The following is a 26,780-nucleotide window of genomic DNA, read 5'->3' as shown; positions in this document are numbered from 1 at the left end:
GACTCTCATGACCATAATGGATAGGAGTGGTAATTTCTAGAGATCTAAAGAAAAATTGAAATGTCAAGTGTTTCAATTGTGGCAAACAAGATCACCTTAAAAGGGATTGTTAACAGGGTGTTCCTAGAAACAATGTTTTTTTCCTAAGCATAATCCACTCAGAATGCCCCTCTCTTCTGGATTATGCATTGAACTAGTAAATTTAGGTCAATGAGGAATATTCAAGGTAATCCTTTGCTGTCAGGGAAACTACATAAGGGGCCTCTCGCAAGCCCCTATGCCAAATCTGGTTCAGTCATTTCCTGCCATCAAAGAGGAAACTCCTTCCCAGAGCAATTAAAGAACCTAATACCTATTGTAAGAAACCACACTGCTCTAGATAACAGAACAGCTATAGAAGAGAGAACAAAAAATTTAGGAGAAACCATAAAGCGAGTATTTTGGCAAACTTCTATAAATGAACAAAGACCAAAATTAAAAATACAAATAAATGTTGTCATTGAAGACCTGGTAGACACAGGTGCGGATATAACAATAATTCCCTCAAAATCTTGGCATCCAAATTGGCCTCTTAAGAACATAAATGTTCAGTTTTTAGGAGCTAAAACTTTATCTCAGGTAAAGCAGAGGTGGTGGTGGTGCACGCCTTTAATCCCAGCACTCGGGAGGCAGAGGCAGGCGGATCTCTGGGAGTTCGAGGCCAGCCTGGTCTACAAGAGCTAGTTCCGGGACAGGCACCAAAGCTACAGAGAAACCCTGCCTTGAAAAACCAAAATAAATAAATAAATAAATAAATAAATAAATAAATAAAATAAAACAAAACCATATGTGGCTAATTTGTGGGGACATGATTTGTTTCAGCAATGTAATACATTAACATTCCTCCAATCTTAGAAAACAAACCATAAATTAGCATATGTTTCTGGAAAAATATTATAAGATATTATTAAGAACAGTCACTGGCCATTCAGGTTGTACAAGAACAGGGTATAACAGCTGCTGATATTTCACAGGCACCAACAGCCCTCTCTTTAAAATGGTGGACAAACAAACCTGTATGGATTAAGCAATGCCTTTAACAATAGAGAAACTGCAGGCTTAGACAGCTGGTCCAGGAGCAACTAGATGCTCAGCATATTGAAGAATCAACTAGCCCTTGGAATTCTCCTGTATTTGTTGCTAAAAAAAATCTGGAAAATGGAGAATGGTAACAGATCTAAGAGCTGTCAATAAGGTGATTCAAACAATGAACTCTCTATAGTCTGGTATTTCTTTGCTTTCTCTATTACCTAAAGGATGGCTTCTTATTGTTACTGATTTAAAAGATTGCTTCTTCACTATACCTTTATAAAGAAAAAGAGAAAAATCTGCCTTCACAGTGCCTACTTAAAATAATTCTCAGCCTGCTAAAAAATATCAATGGAAGTTTCTCCCACAGGGAATGCTCAATAGCCCCACCCTGTGCCAGTATTTTGTAAGGCAGTCATTGGAAATGATATATAATCAATTTTCTGAATCTATAGTTTACCATTACATGGACATTTTCCTATCTGACCCAAACGTAGATACTTTAGAAAGAATGCTTGAAGTAAAGAAAATTTTGCTTTTGGGGGGATTATAAATAGTTCCTGAAAAATAATACGAAGAGGAGATTCTATTAATTATTTAGGCTATAAAATAGGTTTATAAAAAATTAGACCCCAAAAGGTGCAAATTAGGAAAGACTAATTGCAGTGTATTAATGACTTCCAAAGATTGCTAGGAGACATTTCCCATCTCTGGCACACTATTGGGATAGGTCCTGATGACCCGATTAACTTAAACAAAACCTCACAGTGACAAGAATTTAAATAATCCCAGAGAATTATCAGCTGAAGCTGAGAGAGAATTGGCTTTGATTGAAGAGAAATTATAGAAGGCACATGTGGATCATGTAGATCTGAATCTTAACTGCATTCTGGTCATCTTACCCTCCAAATATGGTATAGGAATTTTAATGCAGAGGGAAGATATTATCTTAGAATGGATCTTTTGACCACATAAACCAAGTAAAAAACATATGTGGAAAAGGTCTCTGAGTTTATTCTAAAAGGAAAATTAAGACTTTGTCAATTATCAGGAATAGACCCAGCAGAAATTATAGTTAATATTAATAATGATGAAATTGAAAAATTATGAGAAGAAAGTGAACCCTGGCAAAGTGTTTGTAGTAATTTTTGGGGACAGATTAATAACAACTATCCCAAAAGCAAGAGAACTCAATTTATAAAGAGAACTAACTGGATCCTTCCTCACATTGTACAGGAAATACCATTATCTGGAGCACCCACGTTCTATACTGATGCAAATAAATTAGGAAAGGCAGGTTAAAATCAGAAAATTTAAGTAAAGTGGATCAAAGCTCTTATGATTCTGTCTAAAAGTCAGAATTACATTCTATTCTCATGGTTCTAAGAGATTTTACAGAACCTCTCAACATAGTTACATTTTACAATATGCAGAAAGAGTAGTTTTGCATATTAAAACTGAATTTATACCAAATGATATACAATTGACTTTATTATTTATTCAGTTACAAGATACAATCAGGAACAGGAATCATCCCATTTACATAACACACATCCGATCCCATATCGGTCTGCCAGGGCCTCTAGCACAAGGTAATGCAGAAATTGATTGATTATTGATTCGAAATGTGCTGGAGGCCTTCACATCTCATAAAAAAAACATCATGTGACTAGCAAAGGTTTAAAAACACTTTTCCATCATCTGACAACAAGCCAAGGAGATTATAAGGAAATGTCTTACTTGTTCTTTGTACAACCAAACACCACTACCTGCAGAAGTAACCCAAAGGGTACTCAAAGGAATAAAATCTGGCAGATGGGTATGTTCCATTTTGTAGAATTTGGAAAACTAAAATATATGCACCTCACCATTGATACCTATTCAGGTTTTCAATGGGCAACTGCTCTGAGTTTGGAAAAGACTGACTCAGTAAGCACACAATAATGCTAGGAGTTATGGCCATCAAGGGTACACCTGTACAAATAAAGACAGATAATGCTCCAGCATATGTCTCTAAGAAAATGAAAAAGCTTTTTGCTTGTTATAATATAAAGCATATTACAGTATATCACACAATCCTACAGGGCAGGCAGTTATAGAAAGATGAAATTGAATTCTAAAGAATATGTTAAACAGAAGGGATAATAAATACCCCAGAAATAGATTGCATAATGCTTTATTAACTTTGAATTTTCTAAATTCTAATGAGAAAGGAACAACAGCTGCAGAGAGACACTGGATAGTAGAAAAAACTACAGAATTAAATCAGCCATTATACTTAAAACTAGGTGGAAACCAGGACATGTGTTACGCTGGGGAAGGGGTTTTGCTTTTGTTTTCTCAGGAAGATACCATCAAAACTGATAAAGATTTGATATAAACAAGATACACCTCTTAATGGGAAGAGATGATAGTTCATCCAACAGCATGGTTCTTTAATCTAAACTAACCTATAAAACTCAGAAAGGTTTTTCATTTGATCAAATATAATTTGCCAAAAAGAGAATCTCCCCAAAATTAGGATTGGGGAAGGGTTTTGTTTCTGTCTTTTCAGGAGAAGAGAGGTATCCAGCTAAGGAATCTGAAGACCATTGGACAAATGAGACATCAGAAGAAAAAGGACAAATTATTCAGAAAAAATGTCAAAAAAAAAAAAAAAAAAAGAGTAAATTGGCCTATTGGTATATCACATTTCCAACAGGACAAAATTTCATCAATCTTCCCAATGTTTGTTTCTGTTGTTCTCTACAAACATATAATGCAAATGTTCTTTTTGTAGTTCCAGTCCAACTAAAAATTAAAGCTGGCTTTGGAGTTGGAGTGTGGCTCTCTCATTCTCTAAACCCAAGCATGCTTATTAAAGTGGAATTAAAAAATCTCTGTCTCATGTCAGAAGAGGCACCTGATATGCGACAGAAGAAAAACAAATATTTAAGGACTATCATATTGCCACTAATCTCATAATCCTTTGGTTTTATATTAACTCTTTAATAGCTTTTATTAAGGTATAAAACTTATATGATAAATATGTGTATATATATATATAAACTTTTTGCCATATTAATGGTAATATACAGTACCAATTCTAGAAAAAGGTTTCATCTATCTTCCTGTACATGATTTCGGGTTTGAGTCTCTATCAGTTTTCTGCAGTAAACCATGAGTATGTCTAATAGTGACTTTTGATGTTTCCAAAAGGAGGATGATGATGATCCCACTTCGATGATCCCTCCAGGACTATGATAACATGACCAAGCTGAAAAACACCACCTTAAGACTGCCTTTGGATTATAAACTGCTCACAACAATTTTGAGGTTGCTAGCTAAGACGATCTAGCCTAACAGACTACTCTAACCAGGACTCAAGCCCTGTACTTGCCCATTATGCAGAGACTGAACAATATATGATAAAACTACCTCTCCCAGAACTGGACAATTAACCCAAATTTTTCTTTTCATGATCCCCTAAAGGTGCCATCACGGCCAGACAGCAGGAAGTAAATTTAAGAATATAATGCCCATGATGTAAAATTTCCCTCTGAATGCTATGAATGTTTTATTGTCATTGACTAATAAAGAAGCTTAGCAGAATATAGCCAGGCTAGACAAGATATTTAGAGTAGGCAGAGTCAGAGAAGCCATGTAGCCACCACAAGAGACAGACACCAGATGGAACCTTACCGGTAGGCAACAACCATACTGTAATACACAGATTAACAGAAATGGGTTAATTTAAGATAAAAGAGCTAGCCAATAAGAAGCGTGAGCTCATTCGCCAAACAGCATTGTAATACTACAGTTTCTGTGTGATTATTTTGGGTCTGGGTGGCCGGGAAATTAATGAGCAGTCTCTGACTACACGCCCACATTCCCAAGAGGTGGGGTGGGTAGTTTTTGGTTGTTCAATATGTTATGGATATTTGTCATTCTTTAGGGGGGTTGGTTACAAGTTATTGATTAGTGTCAGAAGGAAAGTTAAACAAAGGAGGTCAGATTCAGAGATCTTGTTTTGAAAAGAAAAAAGGGAAATATAGGTATGATAGAATAAAAAGGTAGATTATTCAATCTACTCTGAAAAGAAAAAAGGGAGGCTATAGATATAAGATAAAAACGTAGATTACTGGATCTATTTTTAAAAAAGCAACTACTAGTTTTAAATGTTTTACATCGGATTGGACTTTTGTATATTGCATACATTTTTTTTTTCGTTTTTTGAGACTTTGGTGGCTATCCTGGAACTAGCTCTTGTAGACCAGGCTGGCCTCAAACTCACAGAGATCCACCTTGCTCTGCCTCCCAAGTGTTGGGATTAAAGGTATGTAATCCACCACCCAGCTGTATACAAATTTTATATATTGATACAGATTTGAAGTTAATTTTGTTAGAACATACTGTATGTGTGTGTGTGTGTGTGTATATTTCTGCTCTCATTCAAGGTATTATACATGTACAACTCATTTAAAAATGCAATGCAAATTTCTAGTCCTTGAAAATTATTACTATCAACTGTTTAGGACAATAAGGAAATGCAGGTTAGTAGTTAATCACCTATTATAATTTAACTTGTAATCACATTAGGTATGTTTTCAGGGTCAAACAAAGATATATTTTAGATAGACAGGTCATCTTTAAACGCTTCAGAGATCTACAGAATACAACATTTGAGATGTTTTAATAACATAGGTTCTTTTTTTTTACTTTTGTCATGTCTGCTCCTGGCAGCATCAATCTACTTCAGAGAAGATAATGGGCATCAAAAAACTCTACATGGAGTTTACTTTCTTTGTGCCACTGGGCAAGAAAATGCCCTTGCCTCAACTCTTAGTATGTTGTCCTAATTGGACAAGCAAAACACAAAAGAAAGTGACTGCCAAACATTATCAAGACAAGTTAGGCAAGCCTTTCAGAATATCCTACTTCATAGAAAAGTCTGTCAGATATGCTAGGCCTGCAGGACATAGATGGATGCCCCGATGTTGCAGAGGAACTTTGGGTGACTGTCCAGGCACTCAGCTGTTTCTGTCATTTCTCACATTTTTTGGAAGTCACTTGCTCGCACTTCCTGATTTTTCAGTTAATATTATTTCCTTCTTGGGTCTCTGAGGGTGTTGAGGACTAGATAGTTATAGTTTTCCCTGTTTATCAGATGCAGAAATCAAGTTATGATAGAAAGTAAATTAGGTACAAGGCTTTGGACTCACCAAGATGGGACAGATAGGAGTATTTTCTCCGAATTTGTCAAATGAAAATTAACTAGACATCATTGATGTATTTATTGCCTGTATACATTTATATAGTTTTTGCATTTATTGTATAGTTTTTCTTATATTAGTTATAGCTTTCTTTTTTATTTTTGACAAAAGGAGAAATATAGTGGTATATTATTTGTGACTTAATAAGCAAAGCTTGCCTGAAGATCAGAGGCCAAAGCTGCCATACTAGTCAGCCATACAGGTCAGGGAGTGGGGGCACACACCTTTAATCCCAGGACTCGGGAGACAGAGGCATATGGACCTCTGTTAGTTCAAGGCCACCCTGGGCTACACAAGATTGACTCTGTTTAAAAGAGAAACAGAGCTCACAGAAAGGTGATCCCAGCACTTGGGATCACATGCCTTTAACCCCAGCAGTAGGGAGGTGGAGTCAGGAGTGATATGGCTGGGCAGAGAGAGGAATATAGAGGGAAGAAAGACACAGGAATTCAGTGGAGTGTGGGGTGTGGAATCTTCAGGTTCGTGGTGACAGGATCTCCCATTTCTGGTCTGAGGTAGAGGTAAGAGCCAGGGGCTGGCTGCTTTGCTTTTCTGATTTTCAGGTTGAACCCCAATATCTGTCTCTGGGTTTTAATTATTTTTGCTACAGACACGCATCAATACTGGGTGTTGATCATTTTCCACTTGTGTATGTGCCTGCTCACACCTGTGAAGATACAATTGTGTTATGTGTGCAAGGGCCTGAGGTGGACAACAAGCATCTTCCTTGATCCACCTCCACTTTATTCATTGAGGCAAAGTCTCAAAATTGAATCTAGACTTGGCCAATCCAGCTAGTCTAGCTAGCCAGCTGCCCCAGGATCCCTGGGAACCCTTCCGAGCATTAGAATTACAGGTAGGCTGTCATGCCCATCTGACATTTGTGTGGTTTCTGGGGATCCAAATTTCAGTACTTGTGCATGGCAGGCAGTTTACTCACTGAGCCAATCCCTAGGCCTTCACTTTTTTTTTTTTTTTTTTGAGACAAGATCTCTCATGAACCTGATCTTACCATTTTGACTAAACTGGCTAGCCAATGACTACCTGTCTCCTCCACCACAGCAGTGGGTCCTGGGGACCTAAAGGTTGGCCCTCATATTTACACAGCAAGCACTTTACCCACGGAGTCACTGTCTCAGCTCAGAAGTTCATCTGTAAGGCCTAGTTCATAGGCTGTGTGTCTCGTAAGGTCCTACTGGGCTTTCCCAGGTATCAAGGAAAGAAACCATCCTATTATGTAACTGTTAATGATACAGAGAAGAACAAATATGGATCTGTGGACAGGAGCCTGGGCAACGATGATGGTTATGTTCCCAGCCTCTCTAATCCCTGTGCCTGTGTGTGTAAAATAAAAGGCTTAGCCTGTATTTGGCACACAACAGGAACTCAATAGGCTGCTATTGTTCAGGCTCTGTCAACAACTGTGTGGCTGTGAACAAGTTACACAACCTTTATAAGCCTCAAAGCAATTAAATGATGGTTATACATTACAAAACAGTTGAAGATTAGATGAGCTGTCAGAAGGCATGGCCTCAACATTTCATGAATGGCTTCAACCACAGTTAAAACACCACTTACTCCAAATATGCCCTATTTTGAACCACACAAAAATAAAAGATGACAGAGGGTGCGTGGTAGAAGCCAAGAGAGAGCAGCATTGAGAACATGGGGGCTGGAATTAGTGGTCTGAACTCTCTTTATAGGTGCTAGCAGACAGCTGTATCACTGCATACAGAAAACAGAATGTGAGAATATGTCAGAACTTCTGAGCTTTGCTCCAGTTCCTGCTATGTAGAGAAAATTCAAAGTAATGAACTAACCACAGGGTCTTGCAAGGCCACTGAACACCAGGGTAGCTTTGAAGGCTACCTTCTGTCCCAGATCAGAAAACCTCAAACTCATACGGTTGGCAGCAGAGAAAGGAGACATTCAAGGTGAAGCTGCAAACTGAAGCCTGGCAATTCCATCCCAAACCAACTCAATCTGGAAACCAGCTGGTCAGGTTTCTCTGGGAGGGCTGCCGAAACACAGTGAAGACACCCCAAAGCCAAGAAAAACCAACGCCACTTGTAGCAGTTGACAACACAGTACAGGTGTGTCTTAAAACACCATTTCTTTTTGAGAGTCCTCTTTTCCTGAGTATGTTTTCTTGCAAGGGGTGAACATTCTATGAAAAGAAATCTGACCCAATGCGTATGTTTAATTATGAAACTTGTGTATACACACATAAACCCTAACCCTGCCTATTTCTTATTATGTAAATTATCTTATTTTATAGTTTTTGCTTTAAAATCTTATTTTGTGTGTGCCCATATGTGCCATGGCACTCATGTTGGCGTCAGAGGGCAACTTTGTATAGAATCTGCTCCCTGTTAACCTTTACATGGGTTCTGGAGGTCAAACTTAGGTTGACAGGCTTACACAATAAATTGAGCCATTTCAATGACCCAATATTTGCTTTATATAGTCACCATTACATACGGTGCTTTAGTAGGTTCCTGAGTTAGGAGTTAACATCACTAGTAGTAAGAGATACAATTATGAAAAGCAGTTATGTGAAAAGCCTATACTTAATTTGAATTACAAATGTTTAATGTGTTACTCAGCTTTAACACAGAGACCTATACACCTGAGATAACTAACTTACAATGAGAAAAGGTTTGCTCCAGCTCATGGTGTCAAAAGATTTTAGCCCATGGTCACTGGACCCTGACGGTTGGGCACGGGTATCACAGTGGGAATGGGAAGCAGAGAGGAGGAAGGCCAGGGTCCCAACATCCCCTTTCAGATGCTGTGTGTAACAGTTTCCTCTGTGATGGAACATTCCATCCTGCAGGAAGCTCTCTTAGTAGCAAGTAAGCAACTCAAACAGGAAAGTCCCCAAATCAACCAGATTCACTAGGCCCCACCCTGCCAGGGTAAGCAATAAAACCTGAGAGTCCCTCTCCAAGGAGAAGAGTTGAAGCTGTAACTACAAAGCTACAAAGAAGACTCCTGAGAGCAGAAGAGCTGCCCGGAAGAAGCGCAGAGTCACTCAGAAAGGACTCTCCAACTTGCTGAGCTGCCTGAGGCTGTGCAGTGTGCTCCAAGTTTCCCAGATTTTCTGAGCTGTCACCCATGCTGGGGTGGGCCTTGGACGCAGCTGTCTCTGAGTCATCTCTGTTCCCGTAAGTGACCCCTCACCCATACTCCTGTAAGTAGCTCTAATAAAATTAAGTGGTTCACCAAGTTGGACTTTGGTGGTATCCAAACTTTGGTGTTTTTTTTTTTTTTCGTGAGATCCCTATCAGGGGTGAGCAGATGTGTGTGTTGCGTCTCCCTAGGAAAGTTGTCACATAACTAGTGCATACCCACCTCTTTATTTGAAATGTCTTCACCCTGTAAAGAACCAGGAGGGCTCAGAGAAACGGCCAGTTCAGGAGCTAAGGCCAGGAAAGTACAGCATGTACTCTAAACATCTTGTATAGAAAGCAAAAAGTACAAGTTGAATGCCTAGAGGTTGGGCAAGGGGTGGGGGATGTCCAAAGAGCACTGGAGCTGGCCTGAAGGAGTTTCCAACCAGTCAAATTTGGGAGAGGCCGAGCACAAAAAAGGTAGCTGTAGCAAAACCACACTAAACATAAGCATTGGAAGAGAATGCCTAACTGATAAGACAACCACACAAGGATGAAGAGGAACCTATCCTTATAACCATGGAAAAATGTTTCATTGCTGTTCTTTGTACCATGTTTACATGCACTATAAAAGGAAAACGGCTTTGTAAACCATGGGAACACCTTTATATCCTTCGAATTTGAGATTGTCAAAAATGCTTTTAGACTTGTTTAAACAGACCCATCTACCAGGACATGCACTGAGAACAATGTGGGCTAAACAAACTGGTACCATTTCTCAAGACCATGTACACTGTGTCCACTTGTGTGTTGCTAAACATCAAATGTATCTAGAAAAACAATTTAATAGTGTTTATGTATGCACATGCGTGTGCAAGGGAGAGAAAGAGATTGAGAGATTGATTATGCATGTCCGGGCAGGTACTCAAGGAGGCCAGAAGAGGGCATTGGATCCCCTGATGCTAGAGTTATAGGCAGTTGTGAACCATTCAACAAGGGTGCTGGGATGCAAATTTAGGTGCCCTGGGAGAGCAGCAAGTGCTCTTACTTGCATACACAGTAACTTCTTATTTCAATACTGAGCCACAGCACATCCTTTTTGAGGTCATTTTAATTAAACAGCGCTGAATTTCAGCTCATGATATATACAATATTCTTTTTTATTTTATTTTAAAGATGTATGCATATAAGTGCTTTGCTTGTATGTATGTATGTATGTATGTATGTATGTGCACCATGTGCATGCACAGTTCCCAGAAGTAGAAGCCAGAAGAGGGCATCAGATACTTTGGAACTGGAGTTACAAGATGGTTGTGAACTACATATAGATGGTGGGAACCAAACCTAGGTCTTCTGAAAGATCAACAGGTCTCTTAAGCACTGAGCCATTTCTCCAACAAGATTCTTAAAAAGACAGTGTGAGGATAGCAGGAAATGTTAAGTATGGATGATAACGTAGCACGTGCCCGGCTGACACCATGCAGATGACATCATGACAAAGCTCTACCCCGACTTCAGAGGCAGTCTTCCAACTGATGCAACACGCATTAAGCACTGTTTACATTCTGAAAATTTGTCATTAAAGAGGAAATTACAGGTCACCTTGGATTTCTGGTAAAAGTATCTAAATGAGGGCGAAATGCACTTTGGTGGGCTACGTAACACTTCATGTAAGGTCTACCCTTTTAAGATTTATTTGCAAGCACAAATAAATTAACCACAGGTGCTATGCTGTGAGTAGCTTCCTAGAACTTAATGTCTGATAACTAACTCTACGCCCATTGGACAACTTCCCATTTCTCCACGTCCCTGATAACCATCATTCTGTCTAATCTTGTAAGTTGGATTATGTTAGATACCTCAGCTAAGTGAAACCATGCGGTCGGTATTCTTCATCCTGTGACTGGACTATTTCACTTAGAGAGAATGCTTTCTAATCCTGCTTTCTAAACCTGCTTTCTAAACGTTACTTCAGAAAAATGCCAGGAACTAAATACAAGACAGACAGAGTGGCAAAGTCATGACTCTGTCATTACCAATGAAAAATTAGTCCACTCAGGGATCACGGGGACCTGGACAACTTTGTTCAGAATGCTTGTTGGATGCAAAAGGGAAGAAGTAACTTTACAATAGCAGTATCTGGCTCTCACCTCCTTCGCCTGTAATTAACACGGCATCACTAAGAGAGGGAACGTTAGAACCTGAGGCGGGGCAGTTTCACCACAAACTAAGCAAGTCCTTAGATCTTAACTTTCAGCCCACAGGAAACCAGCATCCAGAAGCAGACTAATCAACAGAAACTCAGAGTGCAGATTTGACAATGAAGGGTCAGCTAGCCCTGATCCCTTTGACAAACGCCACCTGCAGAACAGCATGACATTGCAGCCAGGATTATAGCACCTTGCAAAGAGCTGCAGCTGGAGCTCTCTCTGAAGATGGTGATGTGCCACCCGGCTGCAGGAAACACACTCTGCAAGGCTGAGATCACGTGCATAGACAATATAACAATCAATACATGAATCAGTAATAGATAAATGGTGCTTCCCACAGCAAAATAAGGTTTAACGGTCTGCTTGGTGCTACCATTCTGAACTTGCAGGTCATCGGGGGAGTTGATTCTATTTAAAACATATTTGGTCTTCTGACATTTGGTTTTTCATGTTCATTACTTTCTAATTTTCACTATTTCCTCTTTTTGTTTTTTATTCCCCCACCATGCCACCTCTAACGTGGATAATCTTTACCATGTATTTGCTAACACTAACAGGACATTTAGAGAGGAGGGAGTTAGTGCCTCTGGAACTTATTCCATCGTCTGTACCATCTGCTTCTTGCTATTGTCTTTTTTTTTTTAAATTATGTATACAGTGTTCTGCCTGCAGGCCATAAGAGGGAACCAGATCTCATTATAGATGGCTGGGTGCCACCATGCAGGTACTGGGAATTGAACTCAGGACCTCTGGAAGAGCAGCCTGTGCTTGTCGCAACCTCTGAGTCATCTCTCCAGCTCCTTGCTAGTGTTCTTGTGAATAAACTTCCCTCTCTGGATTAGAAGATGTTTAATATAAGCAGAGAGTGGCCCACACATTTGATTCCAGCATCCAAGAGGTAGAGGTGGGGGGCAGGGTGGGGAATTTCTGAATTCCAGGTCAGGTCAGCCTGGTCTACATCATGAATTCCAGGCTAGCGAGGGATATGTTAGACCCTGCCAGGAAGGAAGGGAGGAAAGAAGGGAGTACGGGAGGGAGGGAGGAAGGAAGGAAGAAAGGAAAGGGGAGAAAAGGAGAGGGAGAGAAAGAAAGATGCTTAATATAGTAAATTCATTTCAATATGAATACATTTTGTATTTTACTTATTTTGATGTTTTGTTTTCTGGGGCAGAAATTCATTTCGTAGACTAAATTGGCCTCAATCTCAATCTGTTGTAATCAAGGATGAACTTGAACCTACATTTCTCCCTATATCTCCCAAATGTTGGGATTATAGGCATGTATCAACATGCTTGGTGAAGCTTTTGTTTATAGTGGTTTCAACCTTCCTAATGCTGCAACCCTTTAACACAGTTCCTCATGTTGTGGTGATCCCAACCGTAATACTATTTTCATTGCTACTTCATAATTGTAATTTTGCTACTGTTATGAATTGTAATAAAAATATCTGTGTTTTCAGATGGTCTTAGGCAACCCCTAGGAAAGGGTTATTTGATCCCCCTAAAGAAGTTGTGACCCACAGGTTGAGAACCGTGGATTAGAAGACCGCTTGGTTATTCTATACATCTGAACCATTTAGCATCTACTGACAGCCCCTTTCCCAGCGGTCCCGGAAAGTCTGCATTCCTGCAAGTTGGACATGTCTTAATGAGAACTTTACACGTGTGAATGGTGACTTAACCGAGCACTGATCTTGGTTACTCAAGAATATTTCAATACTCAGAGAACGGCAACAGATATATCCCACATAAAAAACTTCCACTACTCAGTAAGAGAGAAGCAAGACGACAAACTCACAAGGGCCCAAAGAGGGCAAGTGGAAAAGCACACGATTCTATCATGTAGCACAGCAACAAAGACCGGCACCACTCAGTGCTGTGAGTTTAGGTCACTACAACCACTCTGGCTCGCGGATGGTACCACCTACGGTGGAACACAGCCTCGGCCCTAGGAATAAACTCAGAGATCCTCCTGCTTCTGACTCCCGAGTGCTGGGATAAAGGCATGAGTCCAGAAATCGGCCCTCTGTACTTCCCAGTTCTGAAAATGCCTTTGTGGAGCCCCCATGCCAGAGGTGATCTTTCCTGTCATTCCCAATTTGGGGTTGTCCACACACCTGCTTCTGCTGTTTATTCTGGGGCAGGGTCCCGCTAAATTGTATGGGCTGGCCTTGACCTCACACTAATCTGGGCAGACCTTGAACTTCTGCTCTTCCTACCCCAGGCAACAGTACTCAGAATTACAGGCCTGTGTCATCAGGCTCAATATTAAGCAATCTTTTGACAGGGAAGTCTATGCCCAAGGCATCTGACTTTCTGCTTCTCACACTGCTTTGCAATGGACATGGCAGAGTGAATAATTCTTATAATCTGTATTGTGTGGCCGAGGCTCAGCAGCATCTGTGGCCTTGGGATGCTAGCACCGTCACATCTGCTCTCACAGCTCAAAACGTCTTCGCTTAGAGAAGGACAGAGCAGCCCTCCTTCTCAGTAAGAGTCATGGTTCTAGACTCATTTGCCCGAAGTAGAATATTACCTTTATTTACTTAACCACGCTCAAACTCTTCCCTTAGATATTAATCCAGAGAAGATAGCTCTGAGGGCTGCAGGGACAGGGGCTGAGCAGGCTCTGGTCGGAATAGTTCCAACTGAGGAGCGTCAGCCCCAGGTGCTATGTCTGATGGAGCTAACACCTAAGTCTCTACCTTAGTGCACTGAGGGTTGGGTCAGAAGCTCTGTCCTGGAGGCACAGTCCCTGGGGACTCCAGCTCATCTCACTCAGTTTCTAAGAGCCCCGCATTGAGGAGCACTTTTATCTGGAGTTTCAGTGAATATTAGTCTCTGCACAATGGCCTCTGACACTGCTGGGTCTCACCTACAGAGCTAGCTCCCACTGTCTGGCTTCCTTTGTTGCCAGGCAACCAGAGCTGAGCACCTAACCCACCAGATGCTGGAGGATGAAGTCCTTCAAATGAGCTCCCCACTTCGCCCAAGCATGCCTTCTCTGTGGGTGGTCTCTAGTTTCTAAGTTGTGGGGTTCCTGAGGCCCCAGGATTGTTTCCCAAACGCCCAGTGCTGTGAGCACTGACTGCTGGCAGACAAACCCTGGTGGCGCAGGATTAGGGCTGGCATCACTTTTTAGGCGAGGAAATGTTCTCCTTTCATTAGGCTCCTCTGGGCTCCTTTCATCAAGGAATATTTTTGCTATCTGGACATTAGGTCACCAATTGTTTCCCTTTCAGTACCATGTGACATTTCTTCCTTTCTCATCAAGGTAAAGAGAGAAATGATTCAACTCTTTTTCAGGAAAGTCCGCCTTCTCTCCTCGCGGCGGACAGTGAGACAAGAAGCGAGACGAGGTTTCTCTTTCTGAAATATATAGGAGCTCAGGAGCTCAACAGACTGATTTTGGGAGAATGCCTCCTACACGGCTCGCGGTATTTCCCTTAACCCTATGCACTTAATCTTAAACTAATTAAGACAGAAAGAAAGCTCTGTTCAACTCCTACCAGGCTGGGGGAGAAACGAAAGGTTTTTTTTTCCCTATGAAACCGCTCAGAATAAGGAGGGACCCTCAGTTTCTGAATGACCTCCCACCTTCCCCTCCCTCTCTGCACACACACACACACTATGGGGGCAGGAAAAGCACTTGCCAAAGTCTGACAGCCTGATTAGATCCCCAAGACCTACATGACAGAAAGAGAGAAGCAACTACCACAAGATGTCCTAGACCTCCACATGCACACTGTGGCATGTGAACACACTCGCAAGTAAACAGAAATCTAATAGACATAAAGGTCTCCACTTCCCAGTAGGGGAAGTCAAAAGCAGAATGCATACAGGGACTGTGAGCACCGTGTTCACGACACTGGTACACAGACTGTGCACAGCCAGGCCCAGATCACACAGTGTTTATCTGTACAAGGCCTCAGCTTTTGTTTTATTTTGTTTTGAGACAGGCCTTCCCTGTAGCTATGGAGTCAGTCCTGGAACTTGCTCTGTAGACTAGGTTGGCCTCAAACTCACAGAGATCTGCCTGTCTCTACCTCCCGATGTGCTGGTATAAAGGCATGTGCCACCACTGCCCGGCTAAGGCCTCAGCTTTTTAATGCAATGTCTTAACATAAGATCCATTTCCAGGGGTGCCCACGAGCATGGCACTTCCTGAGAGCTGTTGGAGTCCACAGCAGGGGGCCGGCAGACGATCAGGACCTGTCCCGATCAGGATTTTTGTTGTTTTGTTTTTCAAGACAGGGTTTCTCTGTGTAGCCTCCTGGAATTTGCTTTGTAAACCAGGCTGGCCTCGAACTCAAGAGATCTGTCTGCCTCTGCTCCCCGAGTACTGGGACTAAAGGTGTGTACCACTACTGCACAGCTCTGGATGAAATTCTTAAACATGATCAGGTAATCTGCAGTCTGTGTTACTGGCAATTCATCTAAGTACCTTAATAGGTCCATTAACTGACCCAAGATAAAAAGTGAAGAGTTTATACCTATGCTGATCACACATCTGTCAAGATAAAATACAGAGGTGGAATAAAGTTGACTAGTTAACCAAAATTATTTGGGTACCTGCTAGCCTCGATGCTTCAGAACTACAAGAGACAACCCTGGAATCAAGAAGCACAGGCTTTAGCTGCAAAGGAGAGCACACAGAACAGTCAGGGAACCCTGACTCAGTACTGATGCTCACCACTCTCCAGGGGCTTTAACCTGCCTTCTCCACTCCCTCACATATGACCTTCGCCTCCAGTGTGAGCCCTTGCCCCTAAACACTGGTCTTCTCTACTCTCAGGCTTCTTTCTGCTCTACACATTCAGCCTGGAAACGACCACAACTGAAATTTCAACCACCATCAATGGCAGCAGAATCTCCAACTCATGGATCCGATCTTGTCCCCACCCCACGTCTGCAAGGCTGGCCTGCAGTTCTCTCCCACATCCAGTTGCCCAGCTTGGAATCTCAGGGGTCACATCAACTGTTCCTCCTTCCCACTCCTGCCGCGCGGCTGCTGAAATTCTACCCATCCTTCCCCTCCTTCCCATTCAGCAGTTATGTTTTCAGTGTGGGGGATGAGGCAGTTTTTCTGCAGAGCCCTGGCTGCCCTGGAAATTGCTCTGTAGACCAGGCTGGCCTTGAACTCAGACCCCTCTGCCTCTGCCTTCCGAGTGCTGGAATTAAAGGCACTCATAATTTCTGCTTGAGCTTGTAAACCGGTTTCTCTGCCCTCAGTATCACCATCCCTCCCTGCCCTGAAACTGCTCTCCTGCCACTCCCAGTCAGCATACATACCTGCCACACCAGAACTTGTCTTTCTCGCCTCCCTCCGCCACATTCTCACCTCCCCGTAGCCACAGCCTCCCCGTACTGTGCACCTCTGCTATCTCTGCTGCCCCTCTATAGTCCTCTAAAACTCCATCGGACATCACCTCTGTCAGCAAGTTTTTTCTGACACCCTCTCACTCGGGAACAGATTTTCCACTGTTACCCAAATACTCTATTGTCTTGATTTTTTTTTTTTTAAAAGACTATCCCATCAAACTGAATGCAATGGAAGGGGACAAATTTTCTAATGTCACCCTGTAGACACCACAACTAGCCACGTGTACTGAACAAAGTCTTTCCCTCCCCTAGACGTTCACCTGGCTCCAGACAATAGAGATGCCTTTCTTGTACCTACTTCAGGCAGGAAACAGACTTAACGTGCAGCAGTTCTATGACGTCTGCCCCATCTTTCCCTGACCCTCATCTAATCTCCTGCCTGGGCTCTGGGTTAGTCGGTTCCCAGTTTCCTGTTGGCTGCTCCTCAGATACATTAAGACGACGATTAAAAGCTAGCACAAAGCTTCCTCACCTATGAAATGAGTAGACCTCAAAGGGCGCTTATTCCACTGAGAGGTCATTTGGATTCGTTCTCTGTCCCACTCTGTCTGCTCTGGGCATTTCTCCATTCCTGAGCATGGACACAGCTAACCCCTGAAGTCCAGGGCCCTGCCCACCTCTGCCAAGTGTCACAGGATGGTTAACGGCAAACAAGATCTCTCTAATGCAAACTTCAAAATATTAGGAATACTTCAATACCACCCCAAAGGTAGTTAAAGACCACCACCTCTCAGAGAAAGCCAATGACTTCCCCATCGTCTAGATCTATTTTGAATTAAAGGTGCATGCCACCACATCTTGCTCCATAATTCTCACATATGGGCAATGCTCTTGGCTATTCTGATTATCCAGTGATGTTTGCATTGGCCTGAACTGTACACTTGTCAAGAGTTAGTAAGAAACATGAATGCTAAGTTTCTTGTACCAAGTTATAAGAGATGTCCTATTTTGTTTTTTTAAAATGAGTGTTTGTCTGTATCTATCTATCTATCTATCTATCTATCTATCTATCTATCTATCTATCTATCTATCTATCTATATGTGCACTGTGTGTGTGCCCAGTGCCCACAGAGGCCAGAAAAGGCAGTCAGATCCGCTGGAACTGGAGTTACAGATGGGTCTGAACCATCCTCTTGTGGGGCTGGTAACTGAACCCCAGTCCCCTGCAAAAGTGGCAAGTGCTCTTAAGCATATACAAGTGCTTAATGGACTCGCCAGGTCTCGCCTTACATCCCTGCAAACTTTTGTTTTGTTATTTGAGACAGGGTTTCTCTGTGTAACAGTCCTAGCTGTCCTGGAACTTGCTTTTGTAGACCAGGCTGGCCTTGAACTCACAGAGATCCTCATCCCTCTGCCTCCTGAGTGCTAGGATTAAAGGCATATGCCACCACTGCCCAGCTAAATTTCTTATATAAACCTGCAAATTCTGCCTATCAAGAGTTAAGGGATACATTTCTGGAACATGGGATGGTCCCCATCTGTCTTGGATCTCAGAATGAGCACTTTGGTTGAAAAACTTTCTCCTGAGCCTGAATTTCACAGAGTCTACCCAGAGCAGCTGAAAATAACACTCCATGTCTTTTCCCAACAGGAGCCTCAGGCCCTTCAGGAACTGAAGACAAACCCCTCCATCCAGCTGCTGTTTGTGTAGTTAGGGCTTGCTTTTCAATTAGTTTCAATCACAATATGGCATGGCAGGGAGCCTACAGACTTGCCTCTGGGTAAAGGTCTGTAGTACAGGCCTGAGGACCCGGATTTGACCCCTGAAACCCACTTAAAAGGGAAAACCAACTCTCCAGAACTGCTCTGTGACATCCCCTGCATCAAACACAAACATGACAACAACAAAGAGTATGGCATGGGTGGTGATTAAGAGCCCAAGTGCTTAAGTTCAAATCTCAATTCCACCATTTCTATGACCTGATTTTACTTCATCAGCTATCATGGAGCCACCCACAATCCTCACACCATTTAACTGTACTGTGGATTAAACGTCGTCGTGACTGTGAAGTGCCTGATCTGGTGTCACGAATGCTACTGTTGCTGTCAGCAGCTTCCTGCTCCAGGTCATCACCTCCATCAGTAACTTCACCTCCAGAGTGTATCTGAAGGTTAGAGACGGCCCGAGCACTCCAGCTAGTAAGTGATGGAGCTGGAATTCAGATTCTAAGACAGCCTTGACCGACCCTCACAGCCATAAAATGAGATTTAACAATTAACACGTTTATTAAGTCCTAAGCAATAGGAAAGGGAATGGGGCACTACTTCAGGGAAGTGAGACAGACATACAAACACTTAAAGGCAAGAGGAGGAATTTTCGTGATCTGAACATGCTTCTCTTCCCCAAACAATAGGGATCAGAGGGCCTTCAGGGCCACACCTTATTAATCATATCTAACAAGAAGCAGAGCTGGCAAGCTTGTTTACCCCTCCAAGAAACCTGGGGTCAAACTCTTTGTTCCAAGTGAATTCTGTCATGCCCCAGTCTTGTACCCTGGAGTCTGGGGTAGCTGCAGCACACAAGAGTCGAGACCCTCCTCACGAACTGGGACAAGCACTTTACGAATCACATCGTTCATTTACTGCGTGCACATTTTAACAAGTTAGGAAGAAGCCTTTGTGTATCGCACAGGCACAAGAATCCAATGTGTTTGTCAAGAACACTGGTGTGTCTGCTCTGTCAGGACCTGAGACCTTTCATAAGCAACGGGGCACAGGAGCAGAGCAGACCCCAGGCTGCCACCGCACCAAGAACCTCCTCCTCTGAGACCGTCTCATCCATGCGAGTGGTTCTAAGGCCCCCAAGGGCAAGGCATACAAACTGATGGGCTCTTTAGCCCCTGACCCGGGACACAGGGACACACACGACCCAGATCTACCCCAGTTAGAGTTCCTGACTTAGACGCTCCCTCCTGCTGCACAGCCATTCCAGGTTCAGGCCTACAGAGCCGAGTAAACACTCCCCTCCAAACCACCTGCTCTGAGTGAAGACCCAAGACCTCTTCTTCTTCCAGGACCATCCATGCATCCATCCGCTCCCTCCTTCCTCCCACTCCAGCACACACGCTTTCATGCACAGCTTGTGGCATTTTCTTTATAGTTCCTGGATAGTCTCTCCTTACACCATAAACCAGAAGTCCTTTAAAAGCTCGAGATAACAGACATCACTTGCTTTCAAACCCCCAAGAACCTACTACTTCCCCTGGGATCAAGGTCACCTCCTGACATCTAGAAGAGCTGCTTTCTAGCGGATGGCCCTGCAGGGCTCTGCAAAGACACCACCTGCAGGAAGTGACATCACCACAGAACCTAGAAATAGTGACCTGGGAGATGGGCCTCTGGGCATGCTATGGGGGTGGTAGTCTTGGTCATATTAATTGAAGAGAAGGTCCAGCCCACTGCGGGTGGTGCCATTCCCTGGTTGACACCCTATGCTAACAGAAACAGAATCTGGGCAACACACACAATCATCATTCTCTGCTTCCTGATGGCGGCTGCCACGTGACAAGCTGCTTCCAACTCCTCTCTTTCACTTCCCTGCTATGACAGGCTGCACCCTCAAACTGTGAGCCAAGATGAACTTGTTTGCCTTTAAACTGCTTTGCAGCAACGGGAAAGGAAGACAGCCTCCATGACGGCGGCCTTCAGTTTAGGCTGATCCCAGTTTCCTTCAGGGTTTTGCCCACTTGCCTGTCGGCTCATTTCCCAGGACACAGCAGAGAGGCAGGTAAACCATCTGTCAAATGAAAGACCCTAGAAACCCAAGCCCACAGGCTGCTCTCCTGTCGTCCCTAACTCTCAAACGGACTTACCGACACAATCGCAGGTGGGAAATTCAGCCTGGGCCCTCTTGGCAGGCGTGTCCAGAAGACTCTTGGTGGGCGTGTCCAGGTATTTCAGAGGCGATTCCAAGAAGCCACTGAGGGTGGGTGTGAGTGGGTTCTCGGCCTTGGTGGGCGTGGCCTCCTGGCCGCCCTCCTCCGAATGAAAGCAGGTGGTAGAGAGCACAGTCACAGCCCCTGAAGACTCAATCTTGATCTTCTTGGGGGAGCGGGTGGCAAAGGGGCTCTCCGGAGCTGGGAGACATGTTGATTGGTTCTCAGGGTCTTGAATGGGCACCGAAGGAGGGCCCGGAAGCCCAAAGCTATCCCCAAATTCGGCTTCAAATTGCCGGATGAGCTCTTCCAGCTTGTCATCAGCAGGAGGAAGGGGGCCACCGGTGGAGCCTGGCTGTAGGGCTGTCATAGGGCTGGGGGACCTCATTTCCTGAGTAGGGGGCAGCAGGCTGTCCCCAGAGGGACTAGGTGCAAATAGCGCAAGAGAAGGTTCTGGGGGTAGAGGGGCAGCAGCGCTCTGGGAGGCAGCACCCTGGGAGGCGGGAGGCGGGGCAGGGAGCTGGGCAGGCGGAGGTGCCTGCACATCTTCTGAGGCTTGGGATTTTAGCCCTTCCAGAACAATCTGCCGGAGAGGCAGGAAGAGAGGCTGCATGTCCCGGGACCTGGATTTCTTGATCTGAATGGGCTTTCGGACACTGGGCTTGATCCCAGGGGTGGTTTTCTCAGCTCCCACAGGACCTCCAGCTGGGGTAGGGGGCTTCTTCTTCTTTTCCTTGGGTGGTTTGTCAGGAGGTCGTGGGGCCGGTGAGCCTGGTGGGGCCCACCAGCCAGGAGCCTGAGGCTCTGTGGGAGCAGGGCAGGAGGCATCATGGGCCTGTTCCAGGAACAAGCTGCGCTTATGGTGGAGGTGCTGCTGCAGCGCCGTCTGGGCCTTCTGGTGGGCGTCGGGCTCTGGGGAGGGCAGGGGAGCCTCCCTCTGGGAAAGAGGGGATGGTGCCGGGGCAGGGGAGGAAGAGGGGACCTCAACCTTGACCTTGGGCTTGGTGGGCAGGGCCTCAGGCCGCTTGAATACTGACTGGATGTAATCACTGGCACTGCCCAATAGCTGTTCCAGTTCAGCCATAGGGTCAGGGCTCGGGCGGGGCGCAGGCCAGGAGTTCCGGGGTGTTGCTGGAGGGGTGTCAGTACCCCATGCTTCGGGAAACTCGGTTCTTGGAGTTGCTGGAGGAAAGGCTGGGCTATCGGGAGCAAAGGATGGATGTTCCTCTGGGGGAACCACAGGCCATGAGGGGGCCCGGAGGTAGGACTGGGGAGACCTGAAAGGGGCAGAAGGGGACAAGGCCTCAGGGAGTGGACAGGACGCCTGGGAGGTGGAATGGGAAGGCTGAGGGAGGGCAGAGGAGAGCTGTGTGAGGGCCTCGATGGCGATGGCTGTCTGCAGGCTGATGTTTTTTTCCTTGGCAATGCTCAAGGCACTCTGAGACAGAGGCAGGCCCTCCAGGGGAGGTACCTGGGGGACCTCAGAGCTAAGGAGTGGTCTGGTACTTGGGGTTGGGAGGCCAGCCTCACCAGGAGGCAGAGTGCCTGGGAGTCGGGGCCGTTCCTGCCCTCCCTCCATGGCCACAGACTTGATCTTCCCCTCCAGCCACTCGAGGTAGTCGGGGCACTCTGGGCCATCGCAGTTGCAGTTGGGTGGTTTCATGCCATGCCTCGCAAGGGCCAGGGCTGTCTGTAGCGTGTCGAGGTCTTCACTGCCCTCAGAACAGCTCTCGGGTCGGGCGCCCCTGCTGTTCCCAGCCTCACGACTCATCTCACGGTTGAAGGTTTCATAGAGCCGGGTGCTAAGGGCCCCATAAGAGGAAACAGCTTCGGCCACGGCCGAAAAGGCCACCAGATCGTGGGCATCTTCCAAACGAGCAGTGTGAGCAGAGCCTGAGGCAGCGTCCCAGTCGGGCTTGTGGTCTACCCGCCAAGGACCTGCAGCTCCCAGCAGACTGGGTCCGGCGGGCTCTCTAGCACCATTGACCGGCGCCCCTGAGGTGTTTAGCTGCCTTGAATCTCCATGGTACACTGGCCCTGAGTCCATCTGACCTGGAACAGGTCCATCAACTGGGCTGAGCTCTGAGCCTGTCTGGAGAGAGAGAACAGGGGCGGGGAAAAGGAAAACCATAAACCACACTATTTGTAAAGTATCACCCTGCTCCACACTACCCACATATACTTCCAAACCCCTCTTTTCCTGCAGATTCTCTCCCTGGTACTTGTTGCACCTCTGTCTAGCTTCATGCATCCCCACCATTTAGCCGACTTTACCAGCCACAATAGAAAGGTCTTTAAAAGACCAGAAAGGGGGCAGGGCAACAGCTCCCTTGCAAGCATGAGAACCCGACTCAAATTCCAGAACCCACATTTGAAAGAAAGAAAAAACCAACACCAACAACAGGAGTAGTAGCACACACTTATAATTTCAAGAACTGGGGAAGCGGAGACAGGCCAGTCCCTAAGGGTTTGCCGACTAGCCATCCTGGCCTACTTGGCAAGCTCTAGAGTGAGACCGTGGGGGTGGGGGTGGATGGCTCCTGAACTATGACACCCAAGGCTGTTCTCTGACTTTCACAGACACACAGGTGTGCACACATGCAAACACACAAAGAGGTCTTACGTGGCGTTCTCAGCGTTACTCAGATCAATTACAAAAACCAGGAACACTCAAAAAGGCCCTTAAGCTTCCACTAACCAGGGTCACCCCAGGGCCTTGTCTACTGTTTGTGTGTCGGCGGGGGAAGAGAGCTAACAAACCGAACGTGGAATGCTGTGTTGTAAATAGGGAGCTAGGAAGTACACGATTTAGGGAAGCAGCTTTCCCACTGAGCCTGGGTAGGATCAGCTACAGCTTCCCACTAAGGAGGAAATCCACTGTTCCCTTCTCTCCCTGTTAAACCATCTTGTTAGGAGAGCTAGCGCACATTCCCAAACGCAGCCCCAGGCCTGAGGGAAACCCCACGCTGAGGTCCACTCTGCCCCATACTGAGTCTGACCCTGCTCCACACTGAGAGTAGCCCCGCTCCATCAGAGCCAGTTGTGAGATGGTATCTGAGAGCCTGCCTGGAAAGAGTCAGGCCTCTCACCGGGAACACCAGCACATATTCGAGCCCACAAGAGCATACGGAAGGAAAGGTGAGGCTGAAGTAGGTCTATAGGACCTAGCCCAGAAAGGCAAAAGCAAATACAAAGACATGGCATTAAGTTTGCAAGACTCAAAATCCCTTGGAAAATCCTTCCATTCCGGGGAAGGCCAGGAAAACCCCAGAAGGAATGAGAGATTCCAAGACACAGGCAGAGGTGGAGCCTGGTGAGGTGCAGGACTGACGGACTGACAACTGCTGAGAACCTCCCTGCAGGGGTCCCAGCAGCTACCGCACAGTTCAACAGTCTGCTCTGCAGCACCACCCCCAAAGGCCCAGGTCTCAGAACCTCGATCTACTGTGGCTAGTACTACTCGGAAGCTGTGGAAACCGAGGAACTGGGCCGAATTGGGAGAAGTACGTCAAAGTGGATCTAGGGACCCCAGCTCCTTTTTTTACTTCCTGGCTCCACGAGATGCGCCCCTTGGCTCTGAAACTTGCTGCCCACCATGACGCTCTGCTTCAAACACCGATGAAGCCAAGTAGCACTGAGTGAATCCTCTGAAACTGTTAAAAATACTTTCAAATTTTTTTTCCTATCTCTATTATTTTGTTTTGTTTTTCCACAGCAACGGAAAGGTAACAGACAAAAAGGAGAATTTTAGTAAAGACACCCCCTTAACCAAACGATCAACATTAGATATAACAATATTTTTCATCATTGTGACCAAATAACTGACACGAAGCAACTTATGGGAAGGGGATTTATTTGGGCTCACAGTCTGAGGGTGCAGTCCATCACTGTAGGTACAGTCTGATGGCAGTGAGTCACACAGCTGTGCCAGTAAGGGTGTGAGGTCAGTAGACCGGCACACAGAGGGAAGTGCTGACATCTAACTGGCTTTTTCCTTTTTACTCACTATAGGAACACAGCTGGAGTCTTACCCCTTCAGGTAATATTCCTTAGAAAAGGCCTGAAGGATTCAAGCGTGTGTCTTAAGGCCTAAGGTGTTTCTTAGTTCAATCAAAACCAGTACAGTTATCATTACAAATGGCAACATCTGCACTGTGGCCTGTGCAGGCCACAGAAGGCTGACAGCTCAGAGAACTTCTGCCAAATTGCAGAACCTGAATCTACTCATGAGGAAACTATCAGGTAAACAAAGCTGCTGTGTTCTACACAATACCTGAAGTGTTCTCTCAAACCCTATACTCAAGAAAGAACCTCTTTCAATTTATATAGACAAGATACATGTTTATAGGTTAGCTCTCACACTAGGAGAGCAGCACTCGCCCTACTGAGGCCATCTGGTATCGGCATGGACCAGACACTGCTTTGACCATACTAATCTTGACTTGGATCATTATAATTAGATAAGAAAATTCTTCTGGGTATGTAGCTCAGTGGTAGATCACATGCCAAGCACATGTGAGGCCCTAGGCTGATCACCAGTATTGCCCCCCCAAAAGGTAATAGTTAAATAACTGAAGAATTTAATTTGGGTGCTGAAGAAATTGTTCAGCAGGTAAGAGCACTTACTGCTCTATCAGAAGGCTAGAGCTCAAATCCCAGCACACACTGTGTGGCTCATAAATTCCTGTACCTCCAGCTCCAAGGGATCTGACAACCTCCTTCTAGCCTCCATGGCCACGGCACACTCATGTTCACACACACAAAATCTCTTTTAAAAACAGTGAATGCCTGGTTATTAGGACAAACACACACAAGTATTTAGCAGTAAAGGGATACAATATTTCTGACTTAATCTCAGGTAGTCCTAAAATGTTTGTATGTATATCTGAAAATATACATATAGAGAAAATGCTGAAGCAAATGAGACCAAACAAACATTCCGGGACATGGGAGTTCCAGGTATAATTCTTACAACTTTGTGTAAGTTTTAAGATCCTGCCAAAATACAAAGCTAAAAAATGCATTAGATCCTTGGGTAGCACACATAAAAGCTTTAAAATGACTAACATGCCAGCCCTAAAAATGTCACACATGGTGTCACAGCTCTAGAGTCCCAGACACTGTCACACACACTCACAGCTCCAGAGTCCCTGACACTGTCACACACACTCACAGCTCCAGAGTCCCAGACACTGTCACACACACTCACAGCTCCAGAGTCCCTGACACTGTCACACACGCTCACAGCCCCAGAGTCCCTGACACTGTCACACACGCTCACAGCTCCAGAGTCCCAGACACTGTCACACATGCTCATAGCTCCAGACTCCCAGACACAGTCACAGCTCCAGAGTCCCCGACACAGTCACAGCCCCAGAGTCCCCGTGTAGGGACATAGCCCCACCCATTGGGGGCGTGTTCGCCTCGGGCTAATGTTTACGGATAAATCTGCCAGCAGCCCTTTTCTTTTGCTCCGCGGGAACCTGTGGTCCTGTAAGTCTATTTCCTTATTAAAGCTGTATATATCTATATAATCTGTCTGCATTCATTTGCGCCGCCACATTTGGCGCCCAACGTGGGGCACGAACCCACGACCCTGAGATTAAGAGTCTCATGCTCTCACCCAAGTTGCAGAGTTAGCTGTGCCTCTTTCTCCGGGACTCTTCCAGGTCCCTTGCATTTATCACACACCGCCGCTATTAAGCAACTGCCTTCCGCAGTGGTGGTAGTCAAGGCAAGGCGATGTCTAAATCCTAAGGATTCCTGGGCCTTCCCTACCCACAGCTGGTACCGAAGACTCCTGGGACAAGGAAAGCCTCCTATCCCCCAAAGACCATATAGTATCTGCTGGAAAACTATCTTTAGATGCCCAGAGCAGCAG

At 45.0% G+C, this 26,780-nt stretch overlaps 1 protein-coding gene across 3 annotated transcripts in view; it reads right to left on the bottom strand.

Moving 5' to 3' along the window:
- Tet3 (tet methylcytosine dioxygenase 3) overlaps nucleotides 1–26,780 on the bottom strand; it is a 100,959-nt gene that overhangs the window by 32,342 nt on the left and 41,837 nt on the right. For all 3 annotated transcript variants that reach the window (XM_057767677.1, XM_057767685.1, XM_057767694.1), the window contains one exon: nucleotides 20,837–22,991. In XM_057767677.1, coding sequence (XP_057623660.1) covers nucleotides 20,837–22,991 — 2,155 coding nt within the window. The remainder of the gene's footprint in view (nucleotides 1–20,836; nucleotides 22,992–26,780) is intronic.

Source organism: Chionomys nivalis, chromosome 1 (genome assembly GCF_950005125.1).
Source record: "Chionomys nivalis chromosome 1, mChiNiv1.1, whole genome shotgun sequence".
Classification (NCBI taxonomy): Eukaryota; Metazoa; Chordata; class Mammalia; order Rodentia; family Cricetidae; genus Chionomys; species Chionomys nivalis.
The sequence above is the reverse complement of the archived record's forward strand: the minus strand, read 5'-3'. Positions and strand labels throughout refer to the sequence as shown.